Source organism: Ctenocephalides felis, unplaced genomic scaffold, assembly GCF_003426905.1.
Source record: "Ctenocephalides felis isolate EL2017-DRISC unplaced genomic scaffold, ASM342690v1 CF-g0.4_SCAFFOLD_00845, whole genome shotgun sequence".
Lineage (NCBI taxonomy): Eukaryota > Metazoa > Arthropoda > Insecta > Siphonaptera > Pulicidae > Ctenocephalides > Ctenocephalides felis.
The window spans coordinates 62,345,476-62,371,689 of record NW_020536999.1 but is presented as its reverse complement, the minus strand read 5'-3'; the positions used below and the strand labels follow the sequence as shown (position 1 = coordinate 62,371,689).

The 26,214-nt window shown below is 28.2% G+C and overlaps 1 protein-coding gene across 1 annotated transcript in view; it reads right to left on the bottom strand.

The window, feature by feature from the left end:
* Positions 1 to 26,214, bottom strand: part of LOC113386946 — a 729,443-nt gene that overhangs the window by 128,914 nt on the left and 574,315 nt on the right. Inside the window, exon 5 of the mRNA XM_026624709.1 lies at positions 13,138 to 13,374. Within this exon, the coding sequence (XP_026480494.1) occupies positions 13,138 to 13,374 (237 nt within the window). The remainder of the gene's footprint in view (positions 1 to 13,137; positions 13,375 to 26,214) is intronic.

Genomic DNA, 26,214 nt, shown 5'->3' with positions numbered 1-26,214 from the left:
ATTGTGGATATCCATCACCCAGTAAGGTTTTCCAGTATTCTTTTCTCCAGTCTCCTCTATGATTATAAAAACAAGACTAAGACTAGAAGATCTACCAACGTATAATTGAAATGATTGCACCATATCTGTGAATAAAACGATGCTCCAAGATATACGTTGGCAGAAGTGTGACTAATTTTTTTACGCAATTAGATCACTTTTTATGATCCGGTTGACTTCCGACATAAGGCAGAATTAATCCATAAATTATAGGAGATATTAAATATTTGCATTTTGTGTAAAAATTTACAGTACAAAGGAGAAAGCTCGACTTATTTTGTCCAATTGTAAAGAGAAATATCAATGACAAAATTAAAAAAAGTAGGAAAAGCAAAAAATTGGTTCAACAGGAAAAGTTAAGAAAAGTAATGAGAGACATCGACTTCATAGAAAAATTAGCAAAGATGCTTTCTGACGATTTTGAAGTCTAATCCTACCCTATATGTTTCTGTATATTACAAATAATAATAACCATAAAAAACCTTCGGGTCTGCAAGTCAAAATTTAATAAACACCAAATATAATTTGCCAATTTTACCAATTTCATAAAAACCCAAAAACCGAAACTGACAATCACATCTATTTACCGTCAAACTATTTATTTGGTACAAAACAAAAGTAAATGCACTTAAAACTTGAAAAGATCTCTCAAACCATCTTGTTCGTTTACCATTTCATTACACGGCTCGAATTATGATTAATCTCAAACAAAGCAAAAAAGTGATTCCATGTTCAACGACCCATACTCGGATATTCAAATGATGAAAATATTATCTTAGTGAAAGTCAAAACATTTCAGAGGAATCACAACTCATCAGACATCACTCATCACTCATAAAAGCATATTATTATAATTTCAAGATGCGTTCTCACTTGCATTATCATTAGCGATTGACTGTGAAATGATTAAACGGACAGATTAAATTTGTTTCTGATAAAAGGAGAGGTGATGGAATTTAAAGGTTACACTTGGAGGTTCCGTCAAAACCTTACATCAGAAATAAAAAAACAGTAATGATAAAAGCATACTGACTGATCTTGATCCTAGTCCTAATCCTAATCATAATAGTGTAGTAACAAATTTGTTCAGTTAATCGATAAAATAGGTGAAAAAACAAACACTTATTTCTCAGAATATATTCTATTTATATATAAAAAAAATGTCAATTTGTAGATTATAACATGGAGCTAAGTGATCAACCAGTTAGAGGTTACAATTTTTTTCAATTTTTTTATTTACCATTCAAATTACAATCTGTCTTAGTGAAGACATTTAGTAATTGGTATGTTATAATTATTAGTTATATATTAATATATGGTTTATTTAGATATGCTGTTACTATTTGCTGATTACTATATAAGTACTTGAATAACTAATGCTATATAAACTCATCTATAACTATCATAGTCTAAATAAAAAATAAATAATAAAGGAATGTAATGAAGAACAATGAAGATATGCAATCAATGTGTCAATTCTGATAACTACAAAATAAAATAACCAAAAAATTATATTTACCTATTGAATTAAATTAAGAAAAAAAAAAATGCGAAGAAAAATAACAATAACGCGCTTCCATTTTTTTTTTGAAACTTTTTACTAAAACAGTACAAAGTTTTCGTTCACCTGGTTTGTTGCAATTGAACTTTGCAACTAGCAATTTCTAATCTCTTTCAATAAAAAGAAAATAATCAAGAGTTGACGCAAATGTGATAACAGCAAAAATTTTCGTATGTATAGACGCACAAATTGACGTAAAATTAATAAATATAAGCAATTGACGTAAAATTAATAATATAAATCTATTGACGGTTTAAATGAAAATTAGATAACTAGAGTAAAAATGAAAATTTGTATTTAAAATTTTTTATGTTAAATTTTATATAAAATTAAATTTCAAAGTACAAGGAAGTGGTTTTTATTTTAATCGTTCAAAGGTCATGCAAGTTCTGCAATTGAATAAATAATTTTTTCAAATAATTTTATACAAACACCAACTATTTAGTTGAAGACAAAAGTTTAGCAGAAGTATTTATATATTGTAATATATGCCATAATGTAATCATATTGGTCAATTTTTATCCCTCCTTATCTTTATATGATAGGGAATCATACAATATTATAAAACTAGTCACAAGCATTTTTTGTTGTGTCAATAAGTTGCATGAACAACCCGATATGTGTAAGTAAATGATTTCACCAATAATATTTGTTTCAAGAATATAATATATTTAAAGTTACATAATGTAAGATAGAACACTCACATAATTCGCAGTTCAGCTTATAAAAAATTGTAATTTTCTGATTGCTAAATAAATCTATCACAAAAAAAAAGAATATGATCTACTTGTCTACCTGTCCATCTGTTTTATTCCTTTACATTTATTCTAGTCTATCTATTTACCTCCCTACCTGTTTACTTGTCTACCTGTTTACACGTCTACTTCTCTGCCTGCGCACCTCTCTACCTGTTCACCTCCCTACCTGTTCACCTCTCTACCTGTCTACCCATTTACCTGTCTGCCATCTACCTATATGAATAACTTTCCATATACCTATATAAATAACCGCTTTTTTACCTATCTACCTGACAATCTGTTTACGTATCTACTTATCCATCTGTTCACCTATTTACCTGCCTACCACTTGTTTTTTGAAATATAAATATTAGGTTATTAGCAACAAATATTGTACTTTTAATAACTATTCTTGACAGGAAAATTCAAATAGGAATAATGTTTTTGAAAGAAAACCACTCCAAATATAAACTAGTGATATATGGCAACGTGCCTTAAAACAAATTTCTGGAACTTCCCATACCGTAACGAAATATTAGAGGTTAATATGTTTTCAAAGAGATTATTATAAATACTGTAACATTGTCTATTATTTATAAGAATTACATATACTGGCTTACAAAGTTAAAATTATTTTTTAAAGTTTATAAGTGAGCTTTAGAACTTTAGCCAGAATTAAAATTAAAATCTGAATTATTTTCTATATACAAAAAAAAAATATTTTGAAAACAAAATGATTTGGAAGTATTTTTTCCAAAAGCAATTGTTTAGTCAACACAAGCAATAAGTTTTTTTTTAAATTCAAATCGAATGCTTAGTTCTCTCAAAATCTGCCATTTTTGTACATTTAGCTCTGTATCTCCAAAATTGCTGGACAAGCATAAGCAAGCCGTAATCAATAATAATAGGTATTATTTTAGGCTCTTGTCAAGCGTATTTATAATTAACATTAAAATGATAGTAATTTTATAATAATCATAGGAGCTGCACAAATTTCGCTTCTGAAAAAAAAGCATTCGAACATTAAATACAGTGTTCATCATCAAGTTCATCATATTGAAGTGTATAAGACAGCCAGTCAAACTCAAAAATCTTGCACAAGGTTGAAAGTTATACTGATTTAAAACCTTCTATACTTTCGAAAATCATCGAAAATAAAATAAGCAAATTGACAAAATCAATGTAGAATATTGGATGAATTACGCAAAGAAGATAAAACTGGGAACTGAAAATTGAGGTACAAAACAAGGAAGCAGAAGCTTGACAAGTAAAAAGTGATAAATAAGTGATCTGTCTCTAGACAAGGTAGAATCAATATTTATCATATAATCAGCATGTAAAATTAAATTAATTTCAGCACCCAGAATCCGCATATGTTATGCAGACAAGTTGAGTAACTCAATTCTAATTTCCTACTGCCAATATATGCAAAGTTATTAACAAATCATTCCATCTACGGTCCGAGGGCAATTTTTCTGCAGAGCCGACACTCATTGTTCATTCCGGTTGCACGGTCGAGCATTGTTGACTCTTGTTCAGTATTGTTAAGTACCATTAAGTATTGTTAGCTATTGTTGAACGTATTGCATGGAAAAAAGGCGTCTATGGAACGAGTTGCATTCTTCGTTAATTTTTATTTTCATTGCGGTTTGATTGCGTTTGTTTAAATCTATATGAATCATTTGATGTATGCGGATGCACGACTCACAGCTATTCTGATATAGACTCATTGGAAGGTTTATTACGAGTGATAAAATAAACACACTATACATAGTATAAAAGGAATAAATTATATGAGTTATGTCTATATTATAGTCCACAAATAAAACATTTGCTTGGAAAAACATTTTGTAGATCCCTTTCAGCGCAATAACATAAGCTGGACCCATCAGTAACAAAATATCAAAATACGACTAAAAATAACTAAGTTGTTTTTACTAGCAATCAGAACTAGTTGGTCTTTGGACAGTGTATGCTTCCTTACATTCTAATCTAGAATTTTTCTCGAGATAGCAACCCAATGGTCAACCACTATTCATTTTCATATGTAGTCTATATATTAAATTTGCATATCTGTTCGCTTTGACGTATATCTGAGCAATGCGCACAAAAAACAATTTTCACTTAAAATTCAAGTTCTATTTCAATCGTTATAATTTTATACTATACTGCTTGATACCGAGTTGGCTAAGGTTGAGGATAGCCCACGTTCTTAAACACATAACACCATAATAAGGTTCTACGTAGGTTTACTTGGGTTAGGTTTGAAAAAGTGAAAAAACATTCTTGCAGAAATCCTGAAAATGGAGAACGTATCTGGTTCCAAAATATAGAAAATAAATAAATATTCAAAAAAATGTTTCTTTCTGGAATTACAAACACTAAATAAAAAGTAATAAGTGCTCTTATATCATATGCAATGTATATTCGAATAATGTATAAAATTTAGAAATTATTAGCAGCCAATTGGAATCGCCAAAAATTTGATTATTGAACCAAATATTTTAGCAACTCATTCTCATAATCATCAATATTTAGTTTTATTAAATCAAAACACGTTTGAGTATAATTTATTTGATTTTTTTTTTAAATTAAAAATAAACATATATATGAAAATATATTACAAATATCTAATCGATTATAAAACATTATTCTGTCAATACTCTTTTGTTTTTATATCCCACCAAATTCAGTATAGTTTTGCTACATGTAAACCTGATCTTCAAGCAATACGTAAAACGTACACGGTGTGCACAAGAGTCACCAAGATGATGTTCGAAATGTGAACTTTTGTATTAAATGAAGATTTTGCTGAACTTGGAAGTGTTGATCCAAGGACACTATTGCACCTGATCACCTGACCATATTGACAGAGGCTCAGAAGAAGGATATGGTGAAATCTCCACGTACGATCCTGAACCAGAAGTCATGCATACATTTGTCGTCTAAGCGGCTCTTGGTAGTCAGAAATGCCGGTGTTAGGCTCGTTTTGCAAACAAATCATTAGAAAACTATGCAGTGGTCGTTCTTGACCACGATCCGCCACACCATGGTTACTTGTCAGCGAATTGGAGCATGTGGGTGCATGCTCCTATGCCAATAGGTATGTTCTTTATGGTAGATGAATCATCAGAGAAACCAAAAGAATTGATGTTTATGGTAGTCAGAAAAGCTGGTGTTAGGCTCGTTTTGCAGACAAATCATTGGAAAATTATTGCAGTCCTCGATGTTGACCACGATCCTCGACACCATAGTTTCTTGTCAGCAAATTGGAACATGTGGGGGCATCCTCCTTTGCCAATAGGTATGTTTTTTATGATAGATGAATCATCAGAGAAACCAAAACAATTAATGTTTGTGGTAGTCAGAAAAACTGGTGTTAGGCTCGTTTTGCAAACAAATCAATAGAAAACTATTGCAGTCCTCGTTCTTGACCAAGATGCACTACACCATGGTTTCTTGTCAACGAATTGGAGCATGTGGGGGCATGCTCCTTTGCCAATAGGTATGTTCTTTATGATAGATGAATCATCAGAGAAACCAAAACAATGGATGTATATGCAAGATATGCTTTCTCCAGACCAATATTTTTTGAAAATGAATTTTGTATAAACGTGAAAAAATGTATTAAAAAAATTTGATCGATTATAAAACATTGAGCTGTCATGATTCTATTGTTTTCATCCTCCTCATAATCAAGGCCAACTCGTAATGATACATACTAGGATTCCACACTATAATGATTTTTTATAATTCAACCACTATATAATATTTTAGGATAATCAATTTTAGACCATGAATTCTATCAGCATGTTAAGTTTCATTTGAAACACCAAATCAAAGTTTTAACTGTTAATGACGAAGAAAACAGACGGCTGATCTTCCAAAACTGATCAATACAATTCCTAACTAAGATCTTTCGAACAGTTTTTGAAATTATAAAAAGAGTTAGGAATTTTTAGCTAAAATTTGAACAAAACCTTTTCGATTCTTGTGCTACTTATAAAGAAAGGGTTTGGCTAATCATCGTAGAGAACTAATCGAAGTTTTTATTTAGTTACATCGAATCACTTAAATGTTTGAAATTGTTTAACTGTTTTTGAGAAAACGCCAAAAATATAATCACACACTAATACATTTTTCAATTTTGGTCCCAAAGTTGACTTTTGAAAAACGTCGAGAAAACAAATTAATCATCTTTTCCTTAGGGAAAATTGATAAATATAATTACGATTAATCCAGTTTAGAGCAAGCAATGTAATTGCTTTGATTTGATTGATTATAATTGCAATCAAAAGATTAAAATCAAATAATTATAATTATTATTTAAATGACAAATTGACCATGATAAGTTGATAACTTCATCTCTAATGTCAGTATATTTGAATACCGTAGCAATTTCATCCCGTTGGCAATAAGTCACTTACAATTTGATCCACTTTTCCAACTTATCAAATCCTTTCAAGTTGCTTATATATATTAATTAAATGTCTGACATAAAGAGAAATATCAAACAAGCAAAACGCATCAAAATTAATTTACCATAACAAAAAATAAAAACAAGAAATGGCATTCTAATTAAACTTCTCTGATTTGAACGTTATTAGACTCTATAAAATGTTGAAACGGCTATCAAGATTCTGTCAGATGGTAAAGTTATTCAATCCACACCTCATAGTGGGTAAGTTGAGGAACAACTCCTAGATTTAGAAAAGAACAATGATATTTTATAACCATAAATCTAGATTATCATGAATAGGTACACCAAAATGATCTTGAAAAAGTGTTAAAGATTTTTTTTGAATAAAAATAAAAATATTGTTCAAAAAAAGTATTTATGGCAAGGATAGACTTCAATTGCCTAATCAAATTTGAGTGAAACCAATAAAAAGTTAATGTTGAAATATATATATATATATATATATATATATATATTACTAAGTGTAAGTGGCATTTTGCCTTAAGACAAGCCACACGAACTTGAAGGCAACAAGTGTAAATAATCAACCTAATCAATAAGAATTAAGATTTAGCAATTTCTTAAAATTGTCACGATAGGATTTTGAAATTCAGACTGAACTCATCATTCCAAATTCCAAATTCTAATGAACTTTTACAATCAAATTATATTTAAATCACTATAATATTTTAAGATGTTTGCTAAGACCGTAGACAAAGTTTCATTAAAATCGCGAAAAATAATTTTTGATTCTTTAAAATCGATTCGGTAGTATAGGCTTAAAAGTGGACGAAAAGTTTAACACTTTTTTTCAAATTATAAAGAAACGGCTTAGCAGATCGTCGCACAAAACTGACAAACGATAGTCCTCATTGAGATATATCAAATGGCTTTTAAATTTCTGAAATCGGTTCAGGCGTTTTTGAGAAAACGTCGATTAAAGGTCTTTTAACAAATGCCAAAAAAACGATACCAATTTTTGCAAATTTTGACGATTTTTTAAAGTTAAACCAATTGTCGAGAAAACATAAAATTAGCGAATCGGATTTTTTGATGAAAACATAAACTTCTCTTTCGGGAAGTTAATAAATATTAAGTACATAATACACTTAATAGTAAAAGTGTAAGTAGTTGGGGTTTAATTAGTAATTGCAATTGTAGAAGATTTTAACAATTTTTTGAATCAGTGTCTGTCAAATATATCAAATATCTTATAGAATTTAAAAAAAAATGATATATAATATATATCACTTAAAAATTATCATATATAAAACAAATTTATCATTCCAAAAAATATGGAAGCTTTCATTCAAGATTTGTAAGGATTTTAATTTTTTATTTTTTTGTCGCTCACAAGATACTGCAACTTGTCTCTAACAAATCTAATCTATATTTTAAAAATCATTACAAGGTCTACAAAATTGGAAAAATAAGTCAATCCAGTCAAATAATTATAAAATTAACTACAATTTTTAAAAAAAGGAAAAGTTAAGAATATTGGTATAGCGATTACAAAGCTTATTTTGTAAGCAGACATATGTGAATTATATCATGTACCTATTTGAAAATTTAAATCACTTATTCAGTGTGACATCATTATTGATTCCAATCAACAGATTAAATTGCACAAATTAACCACCAGCTCTCTTACTACACTATACTCCTGACATGTTGATTATGCGTCAGTCATAATATGGTTAATTTAAACACGATAAGATAAGTTATTTGTTGAAGTTGCAAGTGAACGCACAGTTTTATGAAACTAAATGCACTTTTATAAATCAATAAACATATATTCTTAATTTTACAACACAATCGTAAAATATGTTTCAATCATGATTCAATTGAAGTTACAGCACACTGCAATATTAAAAACAAGTTTTCAATTCGTTCCGAATGTATAATTAAACAATTTTATTGCATGTGAGTAAATGAGATTTAAAAATGCAATTAAACGTTAGTTGAAACTTTTAGTTGTAAATTCCAAATAATTATGGGTTATAAACGTTATACTAAAGAACTGTGTTGTTCTAACAAATCTCTTTAAAATTATGTATAATGGGTATATTCTTGGTTACACATCTTACGGCAAGGACACATATTTTGTTCAAAAGTATAGAAGTTATTCTTGGTCAGATGTTCTATATTACATTACATTACAAAACATGGGGTTTTGTAATGTAATATAGAACATTTAACAAATTAAGCAAATCAAAATAATAGGCATTGCACTTATATATAAAATATGTTTGAGTAAATGCTATTGACATTTTTAGTATTTGGAGGTAAGGTTTGACCAGTTGACAGCATCAAAAAGTTTATTAAATGCTAGTATAAATATCATAGATATGCTACATAACTACATGAACTGCTAGTCGAGCACAAAAGATAGAAAAAAACTATGACTGGGTGAACGAGCGTTGCCGACAATCGCGGAACACTCCCGAATGATGATATATCATATGCATAGACCTTATAATATATAAACTGTAATATAATCCATAATATATAATATATATTTTAACAGGTGGATTCGATTTTATGTACAACTATTTTATAGTAAAATATTTTCAATATCAATATTCTTACGAAATTGCCAGTCCACATAATTACTATTATATTATTGCAACAAAACTATCACAAATAATATTTGAATTACAATAACTATTATGATATATAATATATAATATAAAATGTAATATCCACTATTGTTTACGCAAATCGAGCATAGAATATTTACTTTTAAGCTAAGCACGTGACATATGGCATTTAATCAATCGGGAGTGTTCGACGATTATCAGCAACGCTCGTTCACCTAGTGACTACAGTCCCCTTCTATCTTTTGACTCTTTATAAAATGGAAAATGTTACCAACATCTTGCGTATTGATGTTGACACCAAGAAAACATCACTTATCAAACTAAAATAGGAGCACCTAGATTACCAAATCTTCAACATATTCTTAATTAAAACATTGTTATCACAGGAGACTGACAGCATTCCATAGCTATGTTAATTGAGAATAGGCCCATGAATAAATGTTTTAGTGACACAAGGTGGCGGTACATAATGTCGATTAAAACTTCAATAATATTCACTAATGTTAACTGGAAGTAAAAACGTTGCCAACAAAAAAAGCTTTCAAAAAACTGATACAATTGCACTGGAAAAACAAATTGAACTTCTTGACATATAAAATCAAGTAAAAATGCTGGAGATTATTCAGCTTTGGCTGCATATTCACCAGAAACAAGAAGGTCGTGCGTCTTATAAATGAGGCGCGATCTACTTCGACAATGAGATTTGCCAATTCCAGTAAATAGAGTAAAGAATTAATAATGGATCATCATTCGGAGTAAGGGATCCATATACTTTATCGAGGATACATCAAGATGGACTCCAACTGGACATAAACAAATTAAGGGACTACAAAAGTACATTACTCTTAAAAAATCATAAAAATAAAAATGAGTCTACTTAAATATCAACTAGATTGAATTAAAACAAAAACCATTTAGAAAATCACAGGTATTTTTCAGAAAATATGGAGATCAACATCGTCAGTCGGTGATGTCAATATAAAACGAAATATAATTTTACTTGTAACATAATTGACTAGTTTGGGTACCATGATAAATCTTGTAATAGTGAATTAGTCTTCTTAGGATTTGCCTTCTAGGATAACTTTCCATTAGATTTTCAGTTTTCATTAATTCGCATAGATTTGAAAATTAGTACAGGTGTTAAATAAGTCATTACAAATGAAATGTCAAAAGTGCGCATCGATCCGACATATGCGATTGTTTTATTCAAGGTTAGAGGTACAAAACTCTGGTTTTTGTCATTTTTACTAATAATTTTTAATAATTTTTTTCGTTAGAACCGCTGTTTGTAAGATAAAATGATTTAAAAAGTTGAAAAATTTATATACAAAGCGCCATGCGAATTAATGCAAACATACGGCATTTTTAGCTATAATTTGACTTGGTGACATTGATGGGGTATCATCATCTAAAAAAAATTATATATATAAAATATTATACAGAATATTTTTCTTGGAACAATGGATGTTATAACTCAGACAACTGAAAGATTTTTCATAATATCACTTCGCATTGAATTTAAATCGAAATAAACTCTCGATTTGATCTAAATCTAAATTGTTCCACTGACATTTGCATAAGCAATTGCAAATGGCATTTATCGTCGAACTCTCATAAATCTATTACAGTTCTTTCAGAGCACTCTTGGTTGACAATGGACTAATGAAGTAATGGAGTAATAGACGCCTTCGACTATTATTATCCCACTTATTAGTAGATGGGATATGTCTGCAATGATATTGTGAAGAAATGGATGATGTGGACTTTGCAATAAATAAAGACAGAGCTGATGCTATTGTGAATTATTTTTTTAGAATGCATATCTAACAAGTCATTATGCCTTTCCCTTTGCCATCATTTTTCTTTGCTATTATTTTGATTTTTTGATTTTTGCTGTTATTTCTATTTGCAAACTTTTGCAAATTTCATTATTGTGCAGAAAATTTACGACAACTATATATTAAATTTCTATATATTTTCAGGAATCACGTGTTATATACTATGTAAATTCTAAAAAATATGTGGATGTTGAAAATGTATGTGCCTGCTTTAACCATGATAAATAAAGTTGCAAATGGTGCATTTAAATGACAAAAATATAAAACAAATAAAAATTTTAGAAAATAAATAAGACTCTGGCCATTTGCGTCCACTATTCACTACAGGTGATATGACCTGTAGTAGTTGTTGGAATATAGTTGTATTTGAATACTATATATTCATTATACGAATTCATAAATCTATATATATATATATATATATATATATATATATATATGCATATATAAGAAAAAACAACTCATTAGATGTGCTAATTAACATATCTACCTCTCCTATTACCCATCTCGAAAGAGGACACGAGTGAATCTTTTTAGTGTCGATAAATTCCAATGAGTAGGTGATGTTAATTACCATTTAAAAAGATTTACTACAATCTATAAAAGTGCTACTTAACTACTAAATATTTAAGAGAGCAACACTAAAGAATACTTGCAAAAAATTGATAATGTGTTGGAATTAACTAGTCGTGTGTTACTATAATCCATTGTTTTTCACAACTTTTGAATAGTCAAGATAAGGAAAATTAAAATAAAGTTTGAATGTATGTATTGTGTTCCAAATTCGATTACTAGTTTGGTTTAATAAATGTAAGTAACTTAGATTAAGTACAATTTCAAAATAACCAAGACCTTTAATGAACTCCTCAGGTAAGTTATTGCATAATTGGCTGACTGATAACTTCCTTCGAATTGATCAACTATGTAGTACTAATTACAATTAAAAAGGAAAAAAGAAAAATAAAAGACAGAATTATCATAAAATACATGCAGAAGATTTTACTGAAGCTAACTATCATGCCTCGGTCCAAGAACAGCTCTTGAAAATCATATTTACTAAAAAAATATATTTTGAGACCAAATAGAATTTACGATATAGCTAATTAGTACATTTCGCAAAATTATGTCAAATTATTATTACATTTTCAAAAAAAAAAAAACAAGGAAAAATACCTATTGTCAGTAAAAACTCATTCATTATTTTAATTCATACTATTTAATTGTCCTTAGCAAATGGAAGGTTTAGAAGTACAATATAGCTAAGTTGAAAAAGTATATAGTCTTAATCGATGGCTTCTCAGACAGATAAATATTAATTTTGTTCTGAATATTTAATCTCGCAGAAACCTTGTGATTACCATTTTACAAAGTTACAAATGTTGAGCAATAGACTTTTTTCCCAATATATCAGGAACTAATCGTTTTGGCATGTATAAGTCAACACAATGTTCCAAAAATTCCGAAAAAACTAGGTTAATAGCCTATGAACTAATCTAAGGGCACTGGTTCTATAATTAGAAAATTGGAGACATATTTTATAATTTCAAAGCTGCCAAGCGCATACTTGTTCTTAGGATTAATAGCAATTATTGAAGATTTCTTTCACGAATAAAAGAATGAAGCTTTATTCGATTATATTGTTGGCATGAACCATGTTGGTATAAAAATATTGGATCACCTTGAATACTTAATATCTGTTCAGTAACTCCCATCAAAATCAGTAGTATCAATGACAAGATATATTTGTAGTTCAACCAGGACAAGTTGCCCTGATTTGCCCTTCAAAATCCGTGAAAAATCAACGTTTGCCCACGAATATATTATAATATTAATATCCATTATTCATCACGTCACCAATCTCACAAAACAATAACTAAATAATGAATATTTGATCACTCACCGATGGTATTGATGATGCCAGCAGTCCTTCCAGCAGACACTGCCACTCAAGTGCGCGCAGGTACAACAGGTGATACCTCCTCTCCAATCCTCTAATTCCTCGAGGACAATCTCCAGAAGGATTTTCGCTGCTAGTACAAGTTGAATCTAGTTCTTCCTTGGATTTCTCTTCCTTGCCGTAGGCTCTCAACAGTGCACCCACTACGCGACCCTGGGCTGATATCTCGAGCTGCAGATCCTGGAAAAATGGTAAAGGACAGATTAAGAACATGTGATGTAATAAGTAATAGAAAAATTAATACAAAAAATACAAATTACTTTGTGAACACTGTAATTGAAACAAAAATTCTAAGCAATAATAACAATGGCGAGTGCTGCTCAAGATATTTTATTTCTGCTCAAGCAATACTTTTAATTGATCTAATCAACTTATACTTGAAAACTTCTTATTTTTAGAAACACATTTGCACTAGCCAATTCAGCCTTTATCTCCCAAATGATGAATATGCCAATGGTCCACATATACGAAAATACTAAAGACTCTTGAGTTAAGAGGGTTCAACTGCATATAGCTCCTAATTTTCCATGTTATGAATATGAATTTTTGTATCTGTTTTATGTGCTGAACCAAACTTCCTTAGAATACTCCCACATTTTTCTCATTTCTTATAAATCTTATTTCTTTTTATTTCTTAGATAATGCTTTCAAGATGATCAAAACTAAGTTGTAGGTAAAATTATAATAATATGATTTTTTTAAAAATATTTTTTAAAGCGGCAATTTTATACATCTCAGTTATATTCAGAGTTATTTCTAATTTTAAATTAATTAAAACAAAATAACTACGCTAGGTATTATTACTTGATATATAATATTTGAGGACCCAATTTTTATTTACTCCCAATTTTTAATAAAATAGCAATATAGTTTTTTTTTAAATCACATGAGTTGGTAATCACGAACTGCCTAAAAGCTATTTCTTTTACACAATATTAACTTATAAAGCCTAACCTCCAAATAGCACAAATGTCAAAATTAACATTATTATCGTTGTCACTTATGATAACATTATTATTTGACGTTTGTGCCTTTTAGAGGTTAGGTCTTAGAAGTTAATATTGTATAAAAATCTCCATTAAAATTAAATTAAAACAACAAACAGCAATTTAATTTAAGGAAAATTATAGAATAAAACTTTGTGAAGAAAGTAGAAAACCAATATGGAAAATTCTTAACTTTACTTTTAGGATTTTTTAAGCTATTTTATAGTCTCTGCTATTCTCAAAAATTTCAAAATATTTAAGTTTTATAGTTTTGCAAGTAATTATTTAGTGTCCATGTTCATCATCATAATCAGTAAATAGATTGATTTGTTTAATCAGTAAATAGATTGATTGATTTTTGTATCCCTTTTTGGCTAAAATTCTCATCAAGTGTTAGAATTTTCTATAAGGTGGACTATTTTTTTTCTCTTTCAACCTTTAAGAAAATAAGGAATAAAAAGTTTTAGAATTTTTTAACAAATATTCTTCCGAAGTGGCGATAAAGAAAAGAAAATGCGCATAAAATAATCAACTGCATTATATAACTTTATATTTACATTTAGTGATAAAAATTCAAATTATTTGAATTGCTCATTGCCTCATCTCCATATTCACTGCTCCATGAATAATTTCAGAACAGCAGTATTAAAACTATGATTTTTTATTATAATAATAAAGTTTTTTATCGATTATGAAATATGTATTAAATCAGTTCGCTTTCTATTACTAATATTATTTTATATATCATTTTTAATGCATATTTTCAAAAACATATGTCTTGGAAATCATTACAAAATTTCATATAATAACAATAAAAAAAAATTTATTCTTTAGTTTCTTTAGTTCATTTTTCATAAATGGGATATTTTATCACAAATTGTAAAATATTAAACTTTGCAAGACTAACTGAATATATTTCTATTATTGATATTAATAAAAAGACTAACATTATAAATCTTGATCACTTATAACTTTACTCATTTATGTATATTTATTTATACACTATTACTTAAATAAATAAAACTTTTTACATAAATTTTAATTACAATTGCTTGCCAGAAGCACCAATTTTTAAAAAATCTTACACCAAAAATCTGGTGCAGAAAACTCCAATTAATTAGTTACCAATAAAAATATGTGTTCAAATTAAATTTAAATTTTGTTTTCTACTCTTGTATCATTTTATTTATTGTATTTCGAATTCTGAAGTTAAAAACCCAACAAACAAAGAGGAAGTATACACAACAGGCAATCAATTGATTCAATAAAAAAATATTTTAATTTCCCACTAAAACATAAAATCAATCATAAAAGAGTCTTTAACATATTTTAATTCATTATTTTCTGATATCACACCTTAAGTAAATATTAAAGTTTGGTTCAAAGTAATTGCACCATAACCGATTTCTGAGAGTGTTTCAAATCAATTTTTTAAAACTTTTTAAAATAAACTAAAATATTTATTTCAAAATGTATGAAAGACGGTCATAAATAGCCAGGTGTTATATGATACCGTGAAAGTTGAACATTTTTCTTTTCTTGGGAACTAATTTTTATTGTTCGACCTTGCAAGTGCCATTAAGAAAGATGAGGTCGATACTCATATACCATACACCACAAACCGCAGACATTTATAATGTTTTTTATATCAAAAGATGCTTTTTTGTATCAAAAATTTAATATCAAACAATATATATGATACCATAAAATAAGTTATGTATGAACTTAATAAGATTTAGTCAAAGCTGAATTCATATTCTGAATATCTCTAACTATACTGCTAAATTTGAAAGAATAAAATGCAATTTGTAAAAAGATGAATATGTTGATATATATATATATATACATATATAAATTAGTTTCCAGGTTTCTTATTATATCTTTTCCATATATACACCACGATTTTTTTCAAATTTGAATATTGAGTAAAAACAGAAAAAAGTCTTTATAATCTATGATTCTGATTTTTACTATTCAAATCTGAAGAATAAACGCTAATATTTGCACTGAAATTGGTATGTTAATTTACAATATATATTTACAAAGTGTAGTAAGAGAATTTCTTTAATAAATTGAACAATATTTAGTCAAATTTGAATATTTTGTATAAGAAAAAAGAAAACGTTTGTATGAATCTACAATACTAATTTTTACCATTAAGTTTGTTGATAAAATACTAAAATTTGAAAAATGTATATTACATATTTGTAAAGTTGTAGCAAAAACATAAATATGATACGTGAAAATTGTACTTTTAGCTTTTAAAAAATAATTGTTCAAATTGATTAAAAAATAAATAAAACGTCTTCATGGTGCTAATATTTTATTATTAGCATCTAATTTATAGAAATCAAAATTTGAAAAATATAATGCAATATGTAGTAATATTGTTTTAAAAAGACGAACATTGAAATTTAAAATGTCAAATTGAAATGCAATGTAGTAAATAGATAATGTTGAAATGTAGTTGCAAATAGATAAAAATGCTGCCTTAGGGTTTGCAAAGTGACTTGTTCTTGCATTTAACAAGATTTTGTCATAATATTAAGTAAACAAGAAATAAAATATTTTTTATCCTCTACGACGATTACAGTTACAATTAAAATGTAATATTAATTAGCAAACAAATTTGTTAAAATTGAATAATTGACATAGTACTATTAAAATTCTATAGAATTATTAAACTCATTAGAACATTATAACCATTCCCTATGAATCAGTACTAGTCAACATGTGGGAAAAAATAAGATGTAAAAATAGTAAGAAGTAGACAAGTGTCATACAAAGCTATAAACGTTAAAAATATTTATTATCTTGGGATTTTTATCGTTCCAAAACAATATGCCACAAACCGCAGGCTTTTAGAATATTTTTTCATTCACCAAAAGACAAATATGTATACAAATTAATCTTTGGTCTACAGAAGTATTTATCATGTTTAACAAGGTTGATTCACACGCTGTCAAATTATAAATTTGATAAAAAAATGAAAGAAGTACTTATGAAAAATAGTTAACGTTCAAAAATATATAAATTTAAAATTCAATTTGGCACTAATAAAATATGTAATCCATAAATTGTTTAATTGAACAATTTGGTATTCATCATTCTTTAAGCGATTTCTGATTTATTTCTATAGGCCATCCTAAAAAGTTTCATTGAAATTCGACAAAGAAGATCAGAAAAAGTTGATCAGTTCAGAAATAATCATTTTTTTCATGTTGATGTAACATTAAAGAAGCCATTTTTGCTAATTACTGCCTGAATATGATAAAATCTTTAAAGGCTTCTTAAACTTAGGGGTCGCGGGGAAACATTCTGGGATCGCGAGTGATTTTAAAGTCAAATATTTATATCGTTTTAAAAAATCACTTCTTGATTTTTGTATGTTCTGAACTAATTCTTATACTATATAGTTTCATATGTATATGTATATGTGTATTGTTACCAAATATATAAATTTTTTAAAAATATTAATTTATTTTTATATCTGTGGGATCGTCAAAAAACTCGCAAATGTAAATGGGTCACGAAGGACAAAAGTATAAGAAGCCCTGTGCTAAATAAATTTGCAAATAAACATACAAATTAACGTAATTTTTAATTTAAAGTTGAGCTAATAAAATTACGTTTACAACGATAATTTAATTTTCTATGCCAATGGTAAAAAGTTCATATGAAACCTTATAAGTGCTTTGCGTAACAATCATGTGTGTGCCCTCAATCCAAGTTCCACGATTATGACATTCAAATAAATGATCTAATGTCCTATAAATATCATCATTACAAACTATTATATTACATTACAAGCGATAAGATCCATTTTTTCCAAGGCGTCATTACTTATATTACTCAATAGTAAATTATCCTTTACGATACCTATTATTTCCTTAGCTATCATCTATTCAATGCCAATATCTCGATTTTAGCAATGGAGAAGGGAAAATATATAGGTTTACTCAACATTAAGTACAGTAATAACTATTCGTTGATAATATCTTCTCTGTTATGACTTCATTACTGACATGTATTACTTAAAACAATGAACTATTCAAAGTCAATGATGAATATAAGAGGTGCAGCCTGGGTGTATTAAAGGAACCTGTTAGTTAGGAGAATTCAAGATTTTTTGTTGGATAATCCATAAAATAATAGAAACAATTTAGAGAATTGTGTTAAAAGAGAGAAAATTAACGGACCTTTCGCTTATAAAACATCACGAAATTTTCGATTATGAAAAATATTTGTGTCAACCTGCACCCCAGTATAAACTACCCCTTCCATCTGCTTATACAATTTATTTTTAGTTGAGTAAGCAAATATTTACAATTTGAAGAATAAATAACTTAATAAATAAACTTTTTGTATAGTTCTTCTACTAACTTTTTTCATTCAATTGTAACTTACAGTTTGTGAGCTTTTTATGGCAGGAATATTATCCTCACAATTTTTCTTCCTAATGTTCAAATATAATATTTATTTGACAATCAACTGGGCATATTTAAATGGCAAATTTTGTCTTGTTTATGTCTGTAGTTTTAATTCCAAAATTTGAAGACCATGCAGTTTAAGTCGTTTCTGTGCTAAATTTCTCATTAGTATTAATAGAGAGCGATTTATAGACTTTTTATTCAATGTTTCATGACAAATAGAGAAAATAATCGATTAATAAAGTATTGCAAAGTTTTTACGCAAATTGATAACACCAAGAGATTTAACCAATAAAGGCTGTTATCCAACATTGTACCTAACTTAATAATTTTATAATTAGTTTTGTTACCTTTTGAGATCATTATTTTATTTCGTAAGTATGTGCTAGGTCTTGAAGCACATTTTTGAAAAACATAAAAATATTGATTTTAATAAAAAAAACAGTAATTGTTAATCACAATCCAACTAAAAAAACATTCAATAATCACCGAAGTTTTTTATTTAACTTACGCAATAAATATTACTGTCTTATTTCCTTAGAGGAAACTAGGAATTTGATGTTTTATATTTTTTGTATGATTTACCTGTATTTTTTATGATTGTATGAAATCCAATGTTGAATTCTAGTATATAAAAATTCATTCAGTTATTATAATAAAGTAAATATATTAATGCTATAAATGTCTTAAATATATTATTATAATTATAAAAAATATCATAAAAAAATAAACAAAAACAATAGTGTCAAGAACTATATTGAAAATACTAATTATTATAAAGAAAATAGTAATACAGATAATCATAGCAGTTAGCAAAATCTTTTAGAATTTTTCAAGTTTCGATGTGTCTGAGATTGCTGGAATCAAATAGAATTTTGGTCAAATTTTTTGTAGTTTTATAAAACTATATTTATTTCTATATTCATAATTCTCATGTTACTAAATTTATAGCCTCTTTTACTTGGTGCATTCTACAGTCAACCCTCCTATAACGCGGCGAGTACGTACAGTGTACTATGGAAAACTATTATTTAATTGAAAAGTTCATAAAGATATGATCAAATAAATAAATTTTTATTGAAGTGAAGAGATCAAATAAGGATATAGTATAAAATTATAAATTATATTTATTGAATTAAAGAGTTTAGATAAGAATATTATAAACGAGTTGTCGTAGGGCCGTAATATTTAAGTATGATCTTGAAGACTATGGTATCTACAGCCAAAAAAATTATAATGAAAATTGTTGAAAGAAAATTTTTCAACACTTTATTACAAGAAAACGGCCAGGCCGATCTGTACCAAAAAGTAATCAGCACGATTCCCAACAAATATCTTTCGATCGGTTTTTGACTTTTCAAAATCTATTCAGAATTGGCTGATCGTCGCGCAAAATACGCTAGACCTCATCGCGATAAGTCGAATGGCTTTTAAAGTTTTGAAATCGGTCCAGCCGTTTTTGAGAAAACGTCGATTTACGGCAAAAAATCTGTTCACATACACACACACACACACATACATTTTCCAAATTTGGTCTCATTTGATTCAGAATGACTTGAAACGTCGAAAAAACATAAAATTAGCGAATCGGATTTTTTGATGAAAACATAAACTTCGCCTTCGGGAAGTAAAAAATGAAAAAAAGCTAATTTGGTTAACCACGATTTTGCAACAAAATTCTAAGTAGATTGTTTTTTTTTATTTTGAAAGACCGACGTTCTGTAAAAGATTGAAAGTCAGTTTGACCGTTTTTTTTTTTTTTTTTTTTTATAACTCGTTTTATTTAGCAATCAGAAATACATTAAGATTCCTATGAGCTAAAATGACAATGTAAGAGCGATGCCTAAGAAGAGCTCCAATGAGATCATCTCATTGAGTTTGACCGTTTGACACTACTAAAATCGATGTCGTACAACATATTAAATAATTAATAAAGGGTAGTACTGCACTAGGACAGATCCATGGCTGAGTTAAACTCCAACTCGATTTAGGGAAGAATAGTGTAAGAGATTTCCCATTTCTATTCCAGTCCAAAGTGCCCGAAATGGGCAATTTGCAATTCGAAACATATTTTGGATCTATATTTTCAAGTGAAAATGGGTATAGCTTCTGCATGATGTCAGGTTGCTTATAAAACTTATATTAAAACTTCCTATAATATCTTGTTACTCGAATATTTTATAGCTTGCTCGGAAGGAACTTAAGATCTGTTGAACAAAAACCGCGTTGTAAGAAATCGTATTACTTATAAAAGAGCTGTTGAATCAAAACCATGTTTTCAGAGAACCGCGTTGTAGAAGACATTTATCAAGAGAACTTTCTTGCACACTTTTGATTGCAGTAAGTCAAATAAAACTAGGTTTTCTAAACCTTATCCATATCCCTCAATTTATAACACCTGCTCCAATAAAATCCAAAACCATAAACTGTGCATATCATTGCTTTTCGAGATGTATAATTAAAGTTAAACTTTCGTACGAGGCCGTGAGAGAGACGCGAACAGAAGCTCTCGATTCGAATTTCCCATCACGTTCCAATTGGAATCTGTCCGAGTGCAACACGCTTCAACGACCGCGCATCGATCGGAATTAATGAAAAAGTCACAAAAAATATTGTGACTTATGACGAACAGTTATTATCACAAGCCGAGAAATGAAATTGATACACGTTAATGGTTAATGTCTTCTGAAATGATTTATCTATATGAATATATAGATTATATTACAGCCCCACGGCATTTCTTAAATTACCTTAGTAAAGTGCAATATAGGACACCAGTATTTATTAAAATCCGCTGCCACCATCAGAATAACTTTATGAGGAAGCAGTTTATGTTTTCATCAGATAATTCAACTGGCTAATTTTCGTTTTTCAATCAAAAATCATCGTTTTCTAGATGTTTCAAGCCATTCTTAATCGTTTAAGATCAAAATTGGAAGAAGTATGTGTGGTGTGTATATGCAAGCCGGTTTTTTACCTTCGTCCACGTCTCAAAAACGACTGCATCAGTATCCAAAATTTAACCCTTTCCACTCGCAAATTCTGTAACTTACATGTATTTTGTCGCCGGGGCGGCGGCATCCGAATCGAAAGGGTTAAAACCCATCACATGTAACTCATTAAAAACTTTTTGATTAGTTTCGCACGACGAGCCGCAGTCAAGTTTCTTTATAATTAGCAGAAAAGTGCAAATTATTGATAAGATATATACTGGTAATCGTGCAGATTAGTTTTTGGTGAAAATCGTCCGCCTTTTTTTGTAATTAATATTTGAAGATCCTTTTTGATTTTTAATAATGATAGATATCATGGTCCTAAAGAACACATTGAAATACTACGGGTTGGCAATTAATAGTTTAATTATAATATCTTTCACTTCCCGTACGATAAGTTATTAGCAATCGCAAAAATCCAAAATGAAAATTTTTGTAGATCTTTACGTTTCCAAGGTTTCTGAACATTTTGGCATACCTCAGAAAAATGTGTGTGTTTGTGTTTTTTAGCACGAATCAACCGATTTAAATGGTTCAAAAAACCTTCGATTCCTATTGATAGGGAGATGTGCGAATTAGTTTCTGACAAAGGCAGGTCCAGCCGTTACGAAGATACGGTGCAAAGAGCGCAGAAAATAGAAATTGAGTTTTTGAGAGAACGGAATATCCGAATTGTATGATCCAAAAAACATTGAATTTGTAATGATTGGGAGAAGTGGTGATTAGTTTTTAGCAAAGGCAGGTCCAGCCATTTTGAAGATATAGGGCTAACAAAATGTGCAAAAAATGGCAACTTTTGAGAGAACTAAGTGTCCGATTTGAATGATTCAAAGAACTTTCTTGCTTGTGTTAACAAAACAATTGCTTTTAGAAGAAAAACATTTTCTTTTTCCAATTTTTTTTTCCGAAAACATTTTTTTTGTATATCGAAAATAATTCAGATTTTAATTTTAGTTCTGACTAAAGTTCTGAAAATTATTAGTATAAACTTTGCAATTCAGTTTATATAATTCTTATAAATATTAGACAATGTTACTATATTTATAATAATCTATTTGAAAACATTTAATATTCCTCGAATATTTCGTTACGGTACGGGAAGTTCCAGCAATTTGTCTTAAGGCACGATGCCATACACCTAGTGGTTAATTTCTTTATACTAAAGAAGGTTCAAATTGAGGCTAAAAATATGCGTGAAAATGTTGCTTTCTGTGAATGAAAATGAATGAATGCCTAAATATTTAGTACTAGAAATTTTTTAACACCTGAAAAACTCACTATGTTAAGTTGTATTAAAAACGCAAAATATTTTTTTAATTTAAAATTAATTATAAAGAAACAGCCTGATCGATCTTTGGCAATAAATAATCAGTACGATTCTCAATTCGATATTTTTCAAAAGATTTCTTAATTTTGAAAAGTGAGTTTGAAATTTAAATAGAATTTCAATTCAGGAGTTTGTGCGAAACAATGGATGCAAAATTTCGAACTTCTCTGCTGATTGTAAAAAAAAACTCTAATCAATGCTTTTTCTCAACTAATTTCATCCTTATCGAATAAAATTCATCTATTATTATCAAGAATTACTTACAATTAGTGATTTTAATCCTTATGATTACAATAGGCGTAAGTAATAAAATAATTGTAAATTAGTATATAAAAGCTTGCATTTATATTCATATAATGCATAACTTGTTCTGATTCATGCTTAAACTTCAGTAAAATATTGGAAAAATTTCAGTATTTCTTGAAAATACTTATTGATAACTCGTTAATTGTAACATTCAAAAAACTAAGAAATGTTTATGAGATTCCTAAGAAGTTTTCATTTAAAAAATGCCATAATTCAAAGGTTAATATTAAGTTTAGCAATAAATCATGTTTATCTTTAGAATAAGATATATAAAATGCACAATGCCAGAAGGCATTATTATGAAGTGTACTTTGCAAATTTTTAGCAATAAATCTTGTTTATCTAAAATCCGCCAGAAAACCATAAAATCTTTCAACCACTGTCACAATTAATCCATCCATTCTCGGCATAAAATCTGTTTTTAATAACCTCTTAATCTAAAAACGGTTCTCATTCAAAACATGGCCACACGCGAATAGAAAACATTGAGCTTTTCGAACGGAGGTCGCTTAACTTTTGCCAGTTTTGTCCCTGAAATCTATTTTAGAAATTAACACAACCACAATGTGAAGTGAATCCGAGATGCTAATAGATATTTTAACAGTTCACTTAACACAAGACAAATGCCAACAATTACTAATAAGGACTTATGACTATATTTGTACTTGAAATAGAATTTTAAGACAGGAACCAAATAAATGAGTAAAGGTCAGAACTTTGCTATTCGAATTTGCAGCATCACATCTTTTAAATTAAAAATGTGGAATAGTATTTCGAGAATTACATGGATTAGCTATATGGACCCTAAGAACCCTGACAAAAATAAAAAAAAAATCATTTGAAAAACCATAAAACTGCAAAGTTTCGATAAGTAAAGGTAAAAAAAACTGAATTATGTGTTACTTAATCCGTGCTAATTTGATGAATAAATTTCATACTTGAAAACTCAAGGAATGATAACAAATATTGAAGCGCGTCTTTATTTTTTAAAAAAAAGTATACTTGAAAACAACATAATGTAAAATACACTAAAAATTCTGCAAATGCATCAAAGATAAGTTACAAATAAATATTCTCTTGAAACATATGCGAGATGATTTCGATATAAACACAGACAGAACTTATAACAACATTTAGAAAGTACACTTAAAGTTCTGAAATTGCTGAGATAAACTGATTTCGCATGAGGATTTCATAATAATTCAATTTCGAATTATTTACGAAGGTAAATCGCGAGAATAAATTAATTCGCAATTTGTTTTGGAAAGCTATTTTGATATAGAGAAGGTTAGGATAATTTTATTCGTGGTACCATTGTTAACCAAAACTAACGGATATTAGTAGTAAACGACTTTTAGTTGGAAAAACAAATTAATTATATATTTTTTATTCTCACCCAAATTTATGTATGTGCTAAATTATGCTTACTATTGAATGTTTCTAATAAAATATTCCATTCTACTAAAATTTCCCTAAACATTACCCTTATTTTAGAAAATATAGCCAAATAACACTCATATGCATTATACATACTACAAGCAATGTTAAAAAATTGTATGACTTGTTTTTATCTCAATATTTGAATAAGGCCTTTCTTTGCACAAGAAATTGCAAATTTTGTAAAAAAAAGTGTATAATTTAAGAATTGGGTACAGTTATTGTTTAATAAAAAAAAAAGTATTACTATTATTTTGCCAGCTAAAAATTTTTTATTTAAATTTTGCAATTTATAGAATGTGTTTCCATAAGGTTACTATTTCAAACCACTGTAACTGATCTTTTGAAATTTGTAGTTTTTTTGATAATAAATGGAGTAACCAATAACTTTTAGAACAAATTTCAAATTCTTTAGAACACCTTTTTTTAAATCTTTTTTTAATGAAATGTTGTATCGATTATTTCAAAATTATAAATGAAATATCTGTTTTACTTACATGCAGTATAAATATTTGTCTTCAGTATAGAATCTTAATTTTTAAAATATTATTTTATTTCTTACCATACTATAAAGTTTTGGAAATCACGACAACAAATCACTTTCATTTGACTTTTAAATGTTATTGCAACTCACCTGAAAAGAAAGAAAATATGCATAAAATAATTTATAAATAATATTTATAACATATTATTTTATTATTATATAATTATTACATAATTATTTATATTACTACTCTATTCACTTTGAACACAAATTATGATTTACAAAAACAATAGGCGAAAATAAAGCAAAATAATAAAGAAATTTCTGTTAAATAATCAATAGAAATTTAACTAATCCTTTTATATAATGTATTTAAAATTTCACTACAATTGTAGTTATAATACATAGTGTATTAATACAGGTAATAATAATATTTCCACATCATTTTAACTGCACCCTCTTATAAAAAATCAATTATATAAAATTGTAATATTCATATTGTATATTTTTTAAATTTTATACCATACCAGTACATAAAACACTACATCTAATATAAATACTATCTATTTATGAAGCCAATTTTTTTTCCGAAGGCTAGGACTATAACGTATGCATTTGAAATAAACTAAAATAAAATGAAAACAAAATATATAACATATATATAACAAAATAACAAAAATATTATATCATAAAAAATATATTTATACAGAGATATTACAGAATGTTAAAAAAGAGATAACTATTAAGAGACATTAGGGTCATTAATATCCATTAATCACGTGATGCATTTTTTAGGGATTTTTCGACCACCCCTTGGTGATACATCGTGATATTTGAATTTATCTCCCTCCCCCATCAAACATCACGTGTATTTTTAGTCACGTGAAATTTTTCGAACAATATTTTCGAATTTATGAAAAAATCGTAATTCGTTCTTTTTTGAAAATGTTTGGAGTTTTTTAAAAATACAGCTAAAAAATAAAAACACGTAAGATCTTACTAGAATCCCCCCTCTTCCCCGTGTGATGTTTCTTGATTTTTGCCAAACCCACCCTCC